Consider the following 13,268-nt stretch of genomic DNA (forward strand, 5'->3'; position numbering starts at 1 on the left):
TACATTTTTGTAAATACGTAATTTTATGTACTTAAGTTTATTTTTTTTCCTACTGTTTTGTATTGTTACTGTGGCGTATAAATGAAGATTTAATTAGTTTAATTAGTTTATAGAAGACGCGGCTTAATATCTGCCTTTTACTTGGTACCTTCATACCCACGATTTAGGGTGATTTCCAAAGCAAAACTTCTAAGATTAACTATCATGCCACCTGCTGTAAGAGTGATGAAAGTTTTTACCCATGTGCGGCTAAGCAAAACGTGTTTGACCGCTATGTATTTAAGTTTTAAAGTAACCAAAAATTTTCAGGCAGGATTTAAGATGGCGAGCGGCGACAAAAACCTGCCTTCGACCTCGAAGCGTGAAGAGCGCAAGCGTCTGATGGCCGATCTGGCGAAAGCAGAGAAATGTCCCCCGCGCTTCGTGACGCCGGCGCGCAAGCTGCCCAAACTGCCTTGGATGCCGCGTGCTGGATACGACGATGAACTGGACCGGGATAGCAAGATGTTAAGGGCGGCGCAGAATTATTATCCTGAGGGTACTTACTGCTCTCTTACTTACTAAGAATAAGAATAAAATAAATTGACACATTACAGATTGGGCAAAGCCGGCAAAGTTGTAGATGAGGTTAATTCAGGACTGGAAAGGTTGGTACAGAATGGAGGAGGCAGTGAAAGGAAGCATACCCAGCAGTGTAATGATACGGATGATTGATTAGGATGATGACTGGGCAAAGGCCTCGTTAGGATGAGATCCTTTTGTCTATAACATGCCTGTGTCTATAAAGAGAAGGATGGAATGAACGATTTCTATTTTCAACTGTCTTTAAAAAAGAAATTCTCCCCACCTATCACGTTGTCTAACAGAAAGCTCGGTGAGGTGTGGGTACTTAGTTCATCTGGCGAGGATGTACTCATGTACCCTTGACTGCTCCGATCAGGATATAGCCGTGACCTTATGTTATTTTATTCAGGTGAGAGCGATGGTAAATGCAGTGAGTTCCCTCCGCTGCTGCAAGCCAAGTCGTGGACAAGAGGCGTGCCTTACCGCGATAGTTATGATCACGCCAAGCCTGTGGATTCTACTGGTAAGATTAACATCATCTACATGGCGTGATATACATCCATAATGGCATTAATGCTGTACTGCACGTCCATTTCAGTTATTAACAGACCCTAAAAATCGTCATTATGTTTCTTTTTAAAGGAATAGACTATAGAGTTTTGGCCAAAGGAATATTTACTTCGTTCGGCGATAACACTTCTGTATTGTACTTAGCGTTTCCCAAACTTTACCTATGTTTAGTTTCCGGAGAAGATAAACAGGAACGTTCCTTATTCTTCCTCTCAACGGCGCACACTTGGGAACCCATGCTGTAATTTATTTCAATTTCCCAGCAAACTGCTACACTCCATCAACAAAGACCATGCGAACAATTAATATGCCTCCGAAGCGCCGCAAGCCTCCGGTTCTGTACGGGCCTCTAAACGCGCGAGGAGATATGCAGTTCCCTCCTCTGAAGCCTTGGGAGGAGCGCGAAAAGGAACGCCTGGAGGCCCTCCGGAGGCAAGAGGCGAATAAACATAAGCTGCAGAAAGGTGGGATTTTGCATTATACTTACCGAAATATGAAAGCATTTTGAAAGACTTGCAAAATTTAATAAATAAAATTAAGCCATCTGGTTTTGAAGGTATACTTCTTCTTTTGTATGGCGGCCATTTTGTTTTTCCGCCAAAAATAAAACAATTTTCAAATAAAAATAACTATACTGCAAAACTACACATACATTTATAAGATCACGCCACCCGTAGTAGTACTCTAAGCCGGCGAGCATGCATGATGGACTGGAAAGAGTAGAAGAAGCAAAAGTAGTGTGTCAGGATTGTAGTAAGTGGTCTCCGTGGTCTCTGCAAATTTTACTGCTTTCTTTTTTTTTTGACGTGACTTATTGTAGATTTGCCGCAGATGGCATTAACTACTTGGCCGGACAAATGGGGAGAGCTGAAGGCTCTCACCCGGTACAACGTTTAAGACAACAGGCCTGAGGGTGCCCAGTTGGGCGCGAACCTCTACTCAGGGCGTCGTCTGAGAGGAAAAATATTTGAAAGAATTAATCGACCCTAGTTGGTCGATAGCGATAAGCGCTGAATGAGGGAAATACGCTGAATGAGGGAAAATTTTACTGCAAAGCTGTTGGAGAAAATTGAATTCTTGATTCCAGGTCTAGTGTTACTGGACGACTTAATGACGGGAAAGTATGATAGGATGAAAGCGGCAGAAGCAGAAGCGAAGAGGAAAAGAAAAGAGAAGAAGCAACAAGAGAAGGAGGCGGCGGAGATAGCAGCCGCGGAGGCTTTGAAGAGGTACCGTATAATTATTAAATACTATACTCCTTAAAACCTAGCATGATTAGAATGACAGGAGGTCATAGATGTAGTACATCGCTAAGCGCGAAAGAGACGAGAGATATGTCACTCTAATCACGCTACGTTTTAAATTGTATAATTTAGGCTATTTCTTCTACTTGACAACCTAGTCAAATGAGATACTTTTTACGAAACGTCAAAACGAAAGTTTTCTTCGGAGTTTGTATGGAAATACTGTCCTGTGACGACATTAATTCATAAATAGAATTCGAAAATAAGACGAAAAGTAAAAAGAGGTTGATTTTTGAGTATTTTAGACTGACTTCTATTTCTAGTTTAGCACTTTATAATTTATCTTTTTCCCAGTCAAATACCCTATTGGAAGCGAAGAAAAATACAGTAATGTTCCTGTTATAAAAAATCTTTTTATCTTTAGGTTGCCTACGGCTACTACAATTTGTACTAAATTTAGAAAAAAATAATCCACTTTACAGACGTCTAGAGAAGATGGAATTCAAGGAGCCACGAGACGTGGACGACCAGAAGGTGGAGATGTTAGCCACCACCGAGGAGGAACACTACCGATTCATTCGCCCGGAGGACCTGGAGCGGATCAACTACTACTTGACCACGGTACTAATAAATAAATACAATTTATTTCATCCTGTTTTTAGAATGGATACTACGTATAAAAGGGCAACTTTCCGCTCGCCAGCGGCTGAGCTTGGTTCACCTCGTCCCCCTTTTCCCCGTATCCCTTTCGGTCTTACTTTAGTTTTCAACGGTATGGCGTCAGACGTCATACACACAGATGCGCGCGTACGATAACGTCAATGTGTAGTGTCCGTGTAAAACTTATAGAGCTTAGCTATGTGTAGAGCTTATATCTTTAAAAAAGCAACGCATTCAGTTGTTTTCCTTTCTGGACATAACGTAAAAGTTGACTACATGGAGATCATGTCTTCTCCAATATGATGGACTGCCTAGACGACCTTCTGGTTGTATTCGGAATACGGAAGAGGGACACTACAGGTACATACACCCTCTTCTTCTCTCCTGTTGGTTGTGAGATCAATAACCAACCTCATCAATCTGGTGTTAGGGTTTACTATTCAAGCGTTTCGCGTGCCGCGATCTGCGTGCTTCCTGGTATCCCGACCATTCAAAATGACTTATATTAGGGTGTGTTTTGTAACATAATACAAAAACGAACTCGTACGCTTTCTGTTTGATAGTACACTTAGGGTGGTATTAATAAACTAATCTCAGCTTTGAGACTGCCCTCAAGATCATGTCAATGTGACAGTTCTTATATAAAAACAGGGACTTGAGCATGATCTTGAGGGCAGTCTCAGCTAAGATTAGTTTATTAATATCATCCTTAGATCGTAAACACGAAGTCACCAACGTCACAGCGATATACGTGGGAAGTGAACACATTGACAGTGTGCACGCCGCGATTTCGCGCTCTCACTGACCGTATTTACGGCCTTATGGGTGTAAGGCTGTGAGTTTCTGTCTGTCGCAGTCGATATCAGGAATCCACATTCCGGAGTTCCCAGAGGACCTATACAAACGAGCGAAGACCATGGTCGACAGACAGACGACGGATATCAAGAAACGGATGCTCAACTTCTTGCACGTACTCTGCGTGCGACAGTGCCGCAAAGAGATCCTGGAGTTCTTCGTCATGGCTATGAAGAGGTAAATAAATAAAATATATATTCATCTTCTATTTTGTGGTGGACCCGACAGAACCGGTGTAGGACCAACCATGGAAAGTCAAACCATAACCTACATAAATGGGGCTTAAAAGAGTCTCCATACTGTGAATGTGGTCACTCGGATCAAACTATATCTCACATAGTGAATGAGCGCCCTCTGCACCGGTTCCCATGTGGCATAGCCGGACTGCATTGTGTGACGGATGCGGCAGAGACTTGGTTAGGGGAGCTTGCTTAAGCTGGATATATGATCCACGCAGAATATTTAATTTTTGTCTGCCATACGCAATAATATAATCTTCTGTTTTCCTTGTAGAAACATTTGACAACTTTTACTTATGACGTAAATTTGATACCTGATGAAATCTCCACATTTTTTCTAGTCTAGCGACTCGATAGAGTAAATTGTATAGTAGAAGGTTTTGAAAAATAACGTGACATAACATAGTATCACGCCTATATCTCCCAAGGCAGAGGTGGAGAGTACACCCAATCCTCGCCAGCTATGTTTAAGTCTCATGTAATAGGGGGGAGCCCATTACCATTAACCGGACAAAAATCCTGGAAACCAGGTGTTATCAATTATCTATGATCCAAACATGAATTCAAGACTTGCAAAGTGGAATTCAATGGTTTAGACTCCGAGCCGGGATTCCAACCAGGGACACTACGATGTAAGTCACGCTTTCTCCAACCATGGTTCACGGATGAATCACGGATGGATTGAAAATTGACCACTACAGTAACTAGTTAATAGATTTTACTAAACATAAAAAAAAAAACAATCTGTGGCATAATCCGCTGATATGTTTTCCCAGATGTATACTAGACTACGTGCTGAAGGACCCAGAAGAGTGCGTGCGGTTGAAGATAGCGTTCCTGCCGCCGCTCTGGCCAGCCCACGTGTGCCGCGCGCCCGTGCCGTGGCACAACAACGTGCTGCTCGCGCGGCAAGCGATACTCTACCGCTACTACGAGGGGAACCCCGTGCTCATCGAGCTGCGCAGGATCTGGTTTGAAAAGTACGTAGCTGCCAAAGAGAGGAACAAAAACATTCTGACTCGAACAGGATTTGAACTCGCAGCTGTTGTCAAGCCGGGAGGAGCGTGTTAACCATCTGAGGGGCAGGGGGGGGAAGGTCACATAGATGTGATTCATCTAAAAAGTTGCAATTTTGCGCATTGTCAACAACTGTCAAATAGCAATATTGCTGTTTTAGATGACCGACTCCAATCTGGCCTTTTTAATCTCCCTGGTGTACATAACATAATAAAAATTAGGTCAAATTCAAATTTCTCTAACCCATTTTCTTTGATCACACCAAAGTGAGTGCTCGATTCTAACTTTCTAAAAGGTAGTGTTCTTTTACTCGTTACAGGTAACAGGAACAAATTCTTGGTTCATTTATCTTAAGACTTTGTATCAACGGTGGCTCCAGGTTGTCTTTTTGTATTTATAGTTCAACCCGCCCCATTAGGAATAACGTACGTGATTTTCTATGTATGTTGTACACATTTTATATTTGACCCAGTCATCTACCCTACAGATACCATGACATGCTGATCTGCGACATGGACAAGATGCAAGAAGGGCTACCGTTCCCGCAGTACCCGTCGGAGTTCGGAGAACGCCTGCAGAAGTTGTGCTCGGACACCAGGACAGAGCTCAACGAAAACTGGCTGATAGATGTAGCTGATACTATGATCAAGTTGCGACATCACTGGGCGCCGTATGTTGCTAAGAATAAAAAGGAGTCGCTGTTCCAAGTTGAGAAGTTCTTTGAGTGAGTAGTTTAGGATTTTCATATAAGTATTCTTAACACGGGATAAAACCAATGATTTTCGAATTTGTTTTCGAATTCATGTTTGGATCACAAATGAATATCACGTGCTCAGCGGTGAAGGAAAACATCGTGAGGAAACCCACATTCCCGAGGAATTCGTTTGACGGGTATGTCATCTAACTTCTATTGGAAGGTCTGACAGGTACTTCTGAACCGTAATTTTCAGGATAGGTAAGCGGAACCCGTGAAAAAAAAAAGTGTTCATTTAATTCGGACGGGTTTACCTACCTACGTTATCGTTGCGCGATCGAAATATTATTGCAACTTGGATAGCCCCTCAAGACGCTATTCTTTTACTTTTAATCGGCTATTTCAGGGGGGTTTAAAATGTAACTTATAAACAATTCATCTAAAAAGCAATGTGACATTTGCACAAATACAAGTGCGCAATGTCAAGAAATATCATATAAAAACATAAACAGCCTCCCCTCAATCAACCGGAGGACCCGTATAGAGCATACTCCACCATGATGCTCCACTGCGGGTTGGTAGAGGTGATTTTTACGGCTACTAGCCCCGGCTACCAACGGCTTAACGTGCCCTCCGAAGCACGGAATCATCTTACTTTTTCAGACAATCAGGTGATTCAAGCCTGCAAAGTCCTTACCAAAGGATAGTCTCACAAAGTGATTTCGGCAATGCCCCCATCGGGAATGGAACTCGGACCTCTAGATAGTGAGCCTAATGCTCTAAATACTAGACCACCGAGCTTCAATGTACCTGTTGAACTTTGAATCTGTGATTTCAGATGCATTCACGGTTTGATGTCGAAACAAATCCGAGATCTGGTCGAGCGAAGCGTGTACCACTTCGCTAGTTATTTCTCCTACTACTGGGTAAGTTATATCAACATAACACAACATGAGCTCCCCGGGAAGGTTGCCTGAAAGAAATTGCTTTTTAGCAATAAGGCCGCCGATGGTACTTCTGTTGTCATTTTGTGATTGTCCTTCATGTTGTGTTTGTATGCAATAATGGGGTTTATATTGTGTAGTTGTATAAGTGAAGTGTAGTATTGTTGAAAGTAGCGTGTCAGGAATTCCGTGGCATCTGCCTACTCCAATGGGAAATAGGCGTGATCATGTATGTATGTGTTGTATAAGCTCACGACAATATTCCCAATTGGGTTAGTCAGAGCTACATCAGTTGCACGGTCAACTGAATACCCTCGCTTCGGCGAGTTTTCTGTTAAACTAACGTGATAAGTGAGCGTGTCGCCGTCCATAATGGTCGAGCCATCTGTGTTAGGGAAAATTGCACTTAAGGTAAATTAATAGCTCATTGGTGCAAGTCCGGTATCGAATATTCTACATGCCTAAGGATTGACGATACGGCTCACCACTTATCACGTTGATCTAACAGAAAGCTCGATGAGGAGTGGATAGTTAGTTCATCTGCGATGGATGTACCTCTAAGAACCTAAACGCGTTTAATGGCTAATATTCCATCCCAGTCCACTACAAAAATAAGAGAAAAAGAGAAGGTGAACGTCGTGTCTTATAAGGAAGTGAAGGAATTGGCATTTGATAGACAAGAATGGAGAATGCTACACCGACAAGAGCGTGGCTCTTAAATTTCTGATGTGATGAGTCCACTAAAGAACATTCCACCAACAGGAAGGCAACGACTACGGCAAGGAATACCAAGACTACACGTTCATCAAGAACCCCCTGCTGCGTATAAAGGTGGTCGCCCATCCGGGCACTACCAACCTGACCTTCGAACCCACGTTGGACCAGTGCCGCATTCTCATAGTCAAGTGGTTCCATATGATCATCAATGTCTGCTACCAGCTGCCTAGCGTCGACCGGATTATGTATCCAGGTGGGTTATCGTTGTCACGGTCGGCAGTGTGGTATCACACATAGCATGGCGCCTGTAACCCCGAAGGGCTAGACAGAAGACGTAGTATATATAGAGAGGTAAATCTAGCTCGGCGTCCGATACGAAAGACGATAAAAACTGCCCATTTCTCCCACCAAGTGTCGCTACTGTTGACTGTTCTTAAATTTTGTCACTTCCCAAAAATATATTTACTATAGGATACGAAAATGACGCGCATTTGCAAACCGCGATAAATGTAACAAGTTAATAAAATCAATCACTAAAAAAAAGTCGCTAATGCGTGCCCTTGTGTATAAAGCTATGTGTTACATTTTTTGCAGAGTCCGGCTATTAAAAACGCGCATTTAATCGCAATGCGTGGTAAGCCTAGTTACATTGTTTTTCCAGAGAACGCCCGCAAGAAACCACACCTCTTCACCGTGTACCCGGATGAACCATATATGATTAATGTCGTGAACGAGTGCGTGAGACACTTCAACGTGAACCGGCCCGGGCCTATCTCGTTCCTGTCCCGCTACAAGGAGTACTACTACATCCTGGATGGTACAGCCTATCAGAGCCTCATGCAGTTCTTTGGACAGGAACCACCGCCTTATCTTAAGGTACTTTTGTTCATAAGCGACCTGTGCCTTCCTGGGTGAATAAATAGGAAAGTAACGGCCTCTGTGGTCCAGTGGTTGAGCATTTACCTCAAGATCCGGAGGTCCCGGATTGGAATCCCTGTAGGGACATATCACAAAAATAACTTTGTGATCCCTAGTTTCGTTAGGACATTGCAGTCCGAAAGTAAGATGGTCTGTGCTTCAGAGGGCACACAGTAAGAATGATATTTTTGTAAGGAGTTTCTTTGCTGTGCTATAACAACACTTTACTTCCTGTTAGTCTAAACCACACCTTTTTATTAATATTAAATAACCATAGCAATCCAGACCAAAGAGAACTTGTTGAGCATGGCCAGTGTGCGCGGACGATCTCGACGGGCAGGTATGTTGTACCACGAGTTGCCAACTACTTCAGTGACAGAACACTCCGTAAACGAGTACCGTATCTGTACAACATGCTGCCGGTCGACATACGTCAGGAGTGCAATATAAATAAATTCAGTAAATCTTTATGTCAACATCTTATGCAAAAGATCTCCGACTGCTTTACCAAATGCGCTATTTAGATGTTAGAAGCAGACTTCAAATTATGCATCTCTTTTAATAGTAACCTAATTGACATGTGTGTGTGACAGCTTCGTGTTTGTACACAAATTGAATAGACACCAACTTTTGATGCACGCCAACTAACATTTCATAGGGTCAGAACTCAACACTAAGCGAATAAATGGAAAAAAATACGAAAACTTCGGAAGTAACGCCATCTACTGACGCAACGTTACCTAGCTGAAACGATAACTTTTGTGAATAAATAAATAAATTGAAAAAAAAAAACTTTAAGCGAAATCGGGAGACGATTTCGCTTAAACAGACAAACAGAGGAATTGGTTTGGTGGGGTTTATATTGTACCAATATTCTTTGTATTCTTATGAAAAATATACATTTTACTTTTTTTTTTTCTGTAGCCTAATCAATGTCCCACTGCTGGGCAAAGGCCTCCCCCTTCTCTTTCCAACCCTCCCTGTCCTGGGCATCGTTCCGCCAGGTGTGCCGGAAGGCGTCCAGCTCGTCCCTCCACCGTCGTCGTGGTCTACCTCGACGTCGACGACCCTGTGGGGCCCAATCAGTTGTAATTTTGGCCCACTTTTCCGGATGCATACGGCAGACATGTCCCGCCCATTCCCACTTCAGTTTAGCGGATTTTTCTCCGACATCTGCCACTTGAGTTTTGGAGCGCAGTGTCGTGTTTCTAACGCGATCGATCAGTTTAACACCTAATATACTGCGCTCCATAGCCCGCTGGCAAACCTTGAGTCTGGACTTTTGATGTTTGGTCAGGGACCATGTTTGCGCACCATAGGTGAGGATAGGCAATATGCACATGTCAATGAGTTTCCGCTTGAGACATATCGGGAGGTCACCTTTCATTAGCTCCTTCATGGACCAGAAACTCTTCCAGGCATTTTGAATGCGTCTTTCCACTTCTTTGTCTTGCCTGTTTTCGAAGGACGTTATCTGACCCAGGTAGATATACTCGTCAACATAGTGCAATATTTGCCCATCCAATTCTATTTTTATCTTAGTGCTGTTGGTCATAATTTGTGTTTTTGATCGATTCATCTTAAGTCCAACCTCAAGGCTCGCCTCGTTTAGCTCGTCCAGCATAATCTCGAGCTCTTTGGCTGAAGTGGAGAACAGGACGATGTCATCTGCAAATCTTAGGTTGGTGAGACATTTTACTTACTTAGATTTAAAAAAACAAACGCTTGTAGGACTTCACATCCCGGATCTACATGTACGAGCGTCTCCGCGACGAGATACTGTTCCTCCGGCGCGACATCCCTCTGAACATGATCATGCTGGACTGTGGGCCCGTCAACGACGCCATGTGGGACATCGTCGACGGCCTGCGCCAGCACATCGTCGACCACTTCATACAGGTCAACAGGAAGTGGAACAGGGGGTGAGTATGCATTCGACGCGTGCGCTTCGCCAGAATGCAAAATACGCACAATAGGCTAGTTTCCAACTCGTCAAATCAGTAATTTTTTCTAAACGTCAAAACACGAAATTACAATGGAATTTGTATGAAAAAGCACAATGTGATGTCATAGAAAATCGTGATATAATGTCGGACATATTGTTACGTTTTTCTTGATTAAAATTCATATATAAATTAAATAGAAAAAAGAAAATATTTTTCGTCTTTTTAGGTCTGTCTTTATTTAGTAATCAGAATTTCCTAAATTATCTTTGACATAGGAATTAGGATACCAAAATACAAGTCTCAATAAAAAATAATAATAGCCCACTTCCCTTTATTTCCGTAATCTGCAATAGTCCTACACGAACCGGGGGGTGTCTTTGGATGCACTCCCATAGTGTATATAGTGTATAATCGTCGGTTGGTGTCACACCACATTTAGATTAAATTGTCTAAAGCGGCCTCTACGTGTTGGCTTCGGTCCCACGTACGCCATCCAAAAGTAATATTATGGCAATAATAATATATTATATAACTGTTACCTGGAAGAGATTGCTACTTAGCAATAAGGCCGCCTAGTGTACTCTTTCTATTTCTCTTTAGTTTTGTATTTTCTGTTTGTGCAATAAAGTATTTGTTATGTTATGTTAATAATAATATAACATAAATGTATTCTAAAGACAAGGCGCATGTCCCCCATGTTTCCAGCATCTGCAACATCTATGAGGAGATGGCGCAGCGCGCGTCGGACACTCCGGAGACGACGGCGCAGCTGGTGGAGCTGATCAACTACATCCAGGAGTGCCGCGACTGCACCATGTTCGACTTGAGAGAGAAGGCGCGGACCACTGCCGAACACGTCCTGTTTCTCATGCAGCACGCGCATTTGAACTGTGGGTTGGAAGCAGTGATATTACATTGTATACAGGGTGTTAGTGACGTCGTACCGAAAACTTTGAGGGCTGATTCAGACCATGATTCTGAGTTGATATCAAGTGGAATTTTCCGTCGCAGAAGTATGGAACTGAAAATAAAAAAAAAATCGTGATATTAACCCAGAATCATGGTCTGAAACTTCTCCCTCAATATACGTTACGATGTCACTAACACCCTGTATACTGCGACCGGGCTGTCTCATTAAAGACTTGCCTTACTCAACTCTATTAGCACGACGTGGGGGTTCGAATCCCATCCGTGTCACAATAGATTACTTTCCAAATCAAATCAGTTTGTGGAAATAAAGTGGGAAATAATTCAACAATTTTTCAGTTTTTAATCTAATTTTCACCTTTCCATGTCAGAACACAAAAGTCAGAAAGAAAAACAATATCGTATAAAAAAGTAAAAAATATTCAAAATAAAAAGATTTTATACAAAAAAAGGTTGTAAAAAGATTTGATACAAAAGTAACCTACACCACCCCCCTCCAGAGACCGTCAAGGGCGATAAAAATCACAAAATCTCACACGGCGTCCAGAGCGAGTAGTTCGCTCTGCACCCGGTGCGAATACCTGTGGTTGCAGCTCCTCACGGGAAGTGTTGCTATCCGTGGGAGTCGACAGTATATAGGCCGGCTTAAGGCGGTCTATAGATACCGTGACTTCCCTACCTTTAACAAGAAGCTTAAAGACTTTATCACCCCTGCTGATCACCTTATGAGGGCCGGTGTAAGCAGGTTGGAGAGAACCACGTATCGTATCCTCACGAATAAATACGTGTTCACAGGTCGGTAGTTCCTTAAAGACGAATACTTTGTTCTTGCTATGACGTGAAGCAGGAACCGGCCGTAGTCTCTGGGCAAATGAGCGGAGGCGAGCGGAAAATTCCGATATATCGGTAGTTCCACCGTCGCTACAATCGAAAAATTCGCCAGGGAGACGTAACGGTTCGCCATAGACTAGCTCCGCAGAAGAACACTGAAGCTCATCCTTAAAGGAAGTACGAACACCGAGCAAGACCCAAGGCAAGGACTCAGTCCACCGGTCATCCGCATGGCACATTATGGACGCCTTCAATTGCCGGTGGAAGCGCTCCACGAGACCATTGCACGATGGATGGTATGCGGTCGTTCGTTTATGTTCGAAGCCAGTAAGCTTCGACAAGCACTGAAACAAAGCAGACTCAAACTGACGACCGCGGTCCGTGACAATTTCCGTGGGACAACCAAACCGGGCTATCCAGGTGGAAAGCAAGGCTTTGGCTACTGTTTCAGCTGTGATGTCCTCTATTGGCACGACCTCCGGCCACCGAGTGAATCTATCAACAGCTGTTAAACAATATCTAAAACCTTGCGATAGTGGCAGCGGTCCTACGAGATCTATATGGACCTGCCTAAAGCGAGCGCGGGGCAAGTTGAAAGTGCCGAGTGGGGCTGTCACATGACGGCTAACTTTGGCGCGTTGACAAGACAAGCAAGTTTGTGCCCAGGTCCTGCAGTCCTTTCGAATGCCTGGCCAAACAAAACGCTCTGCAACTAATTTGGCAGATGCGTTGGGCCCAGGGTGGCTGAGGGAATGTAAGCTATCAAAAATCTGCTTGCGGAAATATTTTGGTACATAAGGCCTGGAAATCGGTGTGCTGATATCGCAGTACATAGCTAATTGACTTCCAGGTACGATACGTTTCTCCAAGCGCAGAGAAGAGCCGCCCTCGAGCAAATTCGCCAATTCCGGATCGGAAGACTGGCTGTTCGCTAGGGTTGCTAGGCTAACAGGCACTTCCAGTTCTTCAATGCGAGACAAGGCATCGGCCACAACATTGTCTTTGCCGGAAATGTGCCTGATGTCCGTAGTGAACTGGGAAATAAAATCGAGATGACGATACTGCCTAGGCGAACAGTTAGCCTTCCTCTCATGGAATGCAAAACTGATCGGCTTATGGTCAGTATATATGATAAAATGTCT

The 13,268-nt window shown here is 43.4% G+C and overlaps 1 protein-coding gene across 1 annotated transcript in view; it reads left to right on the forward strand.

The window, feature by feature from the left end:
• The first annotated feature begins 321 nt into the window (after positions 1-321).
• The window catches only part of LOC126369093 (dynein axonemal heavy chain 3), a 73,063-nt gene continuing 60,116 nt past the window's right edge, over positions 322-13,268 (forward strand). Inside the window, exons 1-13 of the mRNA XM_050013386.1 lie at positions 322-538; positions 974-1,087; positions 1,398-1,598; positions 2,222-2,363; positions 2,861-2,999; positions 3,895-4,070; positions 4,909-5,112; positions 5,637-5,873; positions 6,682-6,769; positions 7,550-7,757; positions 8,166-8,380; positions 10,154-10,344; positions 11,074-11,258. Coding sequence (XP_049869343.1) covers positions 322-538; positions 974-1,087; positions 1,398-1,598; positions 2,222-2,363; positions 2,861-2,999; positions 3,895-4,070; positions 4,909-5,112; positions 5,637-5,873; positions 6,682-6,769; positions 7,550-7,757; positions 8,166-8,380; positions 10,154-10,344; positions 11,074-11,258 — 2,317 coding nt within the window. The remainder of the gene's footprint in view (positions 539-973; positions 1,088-1,397; positions 1,599-2,221; positions 2,364-2,860; positions 3,000-3,894; positions 4,071-4,908; positions 5,113-5,636; positions 5,874-6,681; positions 6,770-7,549; positions 7,758-8,165; positions 8,381-10,153; positions 10,345-11,073; positions 11,259-13,268) is intronic.

The sequence above is a fragment of the Pectinophora gossypiella genome, chromosome 8 (genome assembly GCF_024362695.1).
Source record: "Pectinophora gossypiella chromosome 8, ilPecGoss1.1, whole genome shotgun sequence".
NCBI lineage: Eukaryota > Metazoa > Arthropoda > Insecta > Lepidoptera > Gelechiidae > Pectinophora > Pectinophora gossypiella.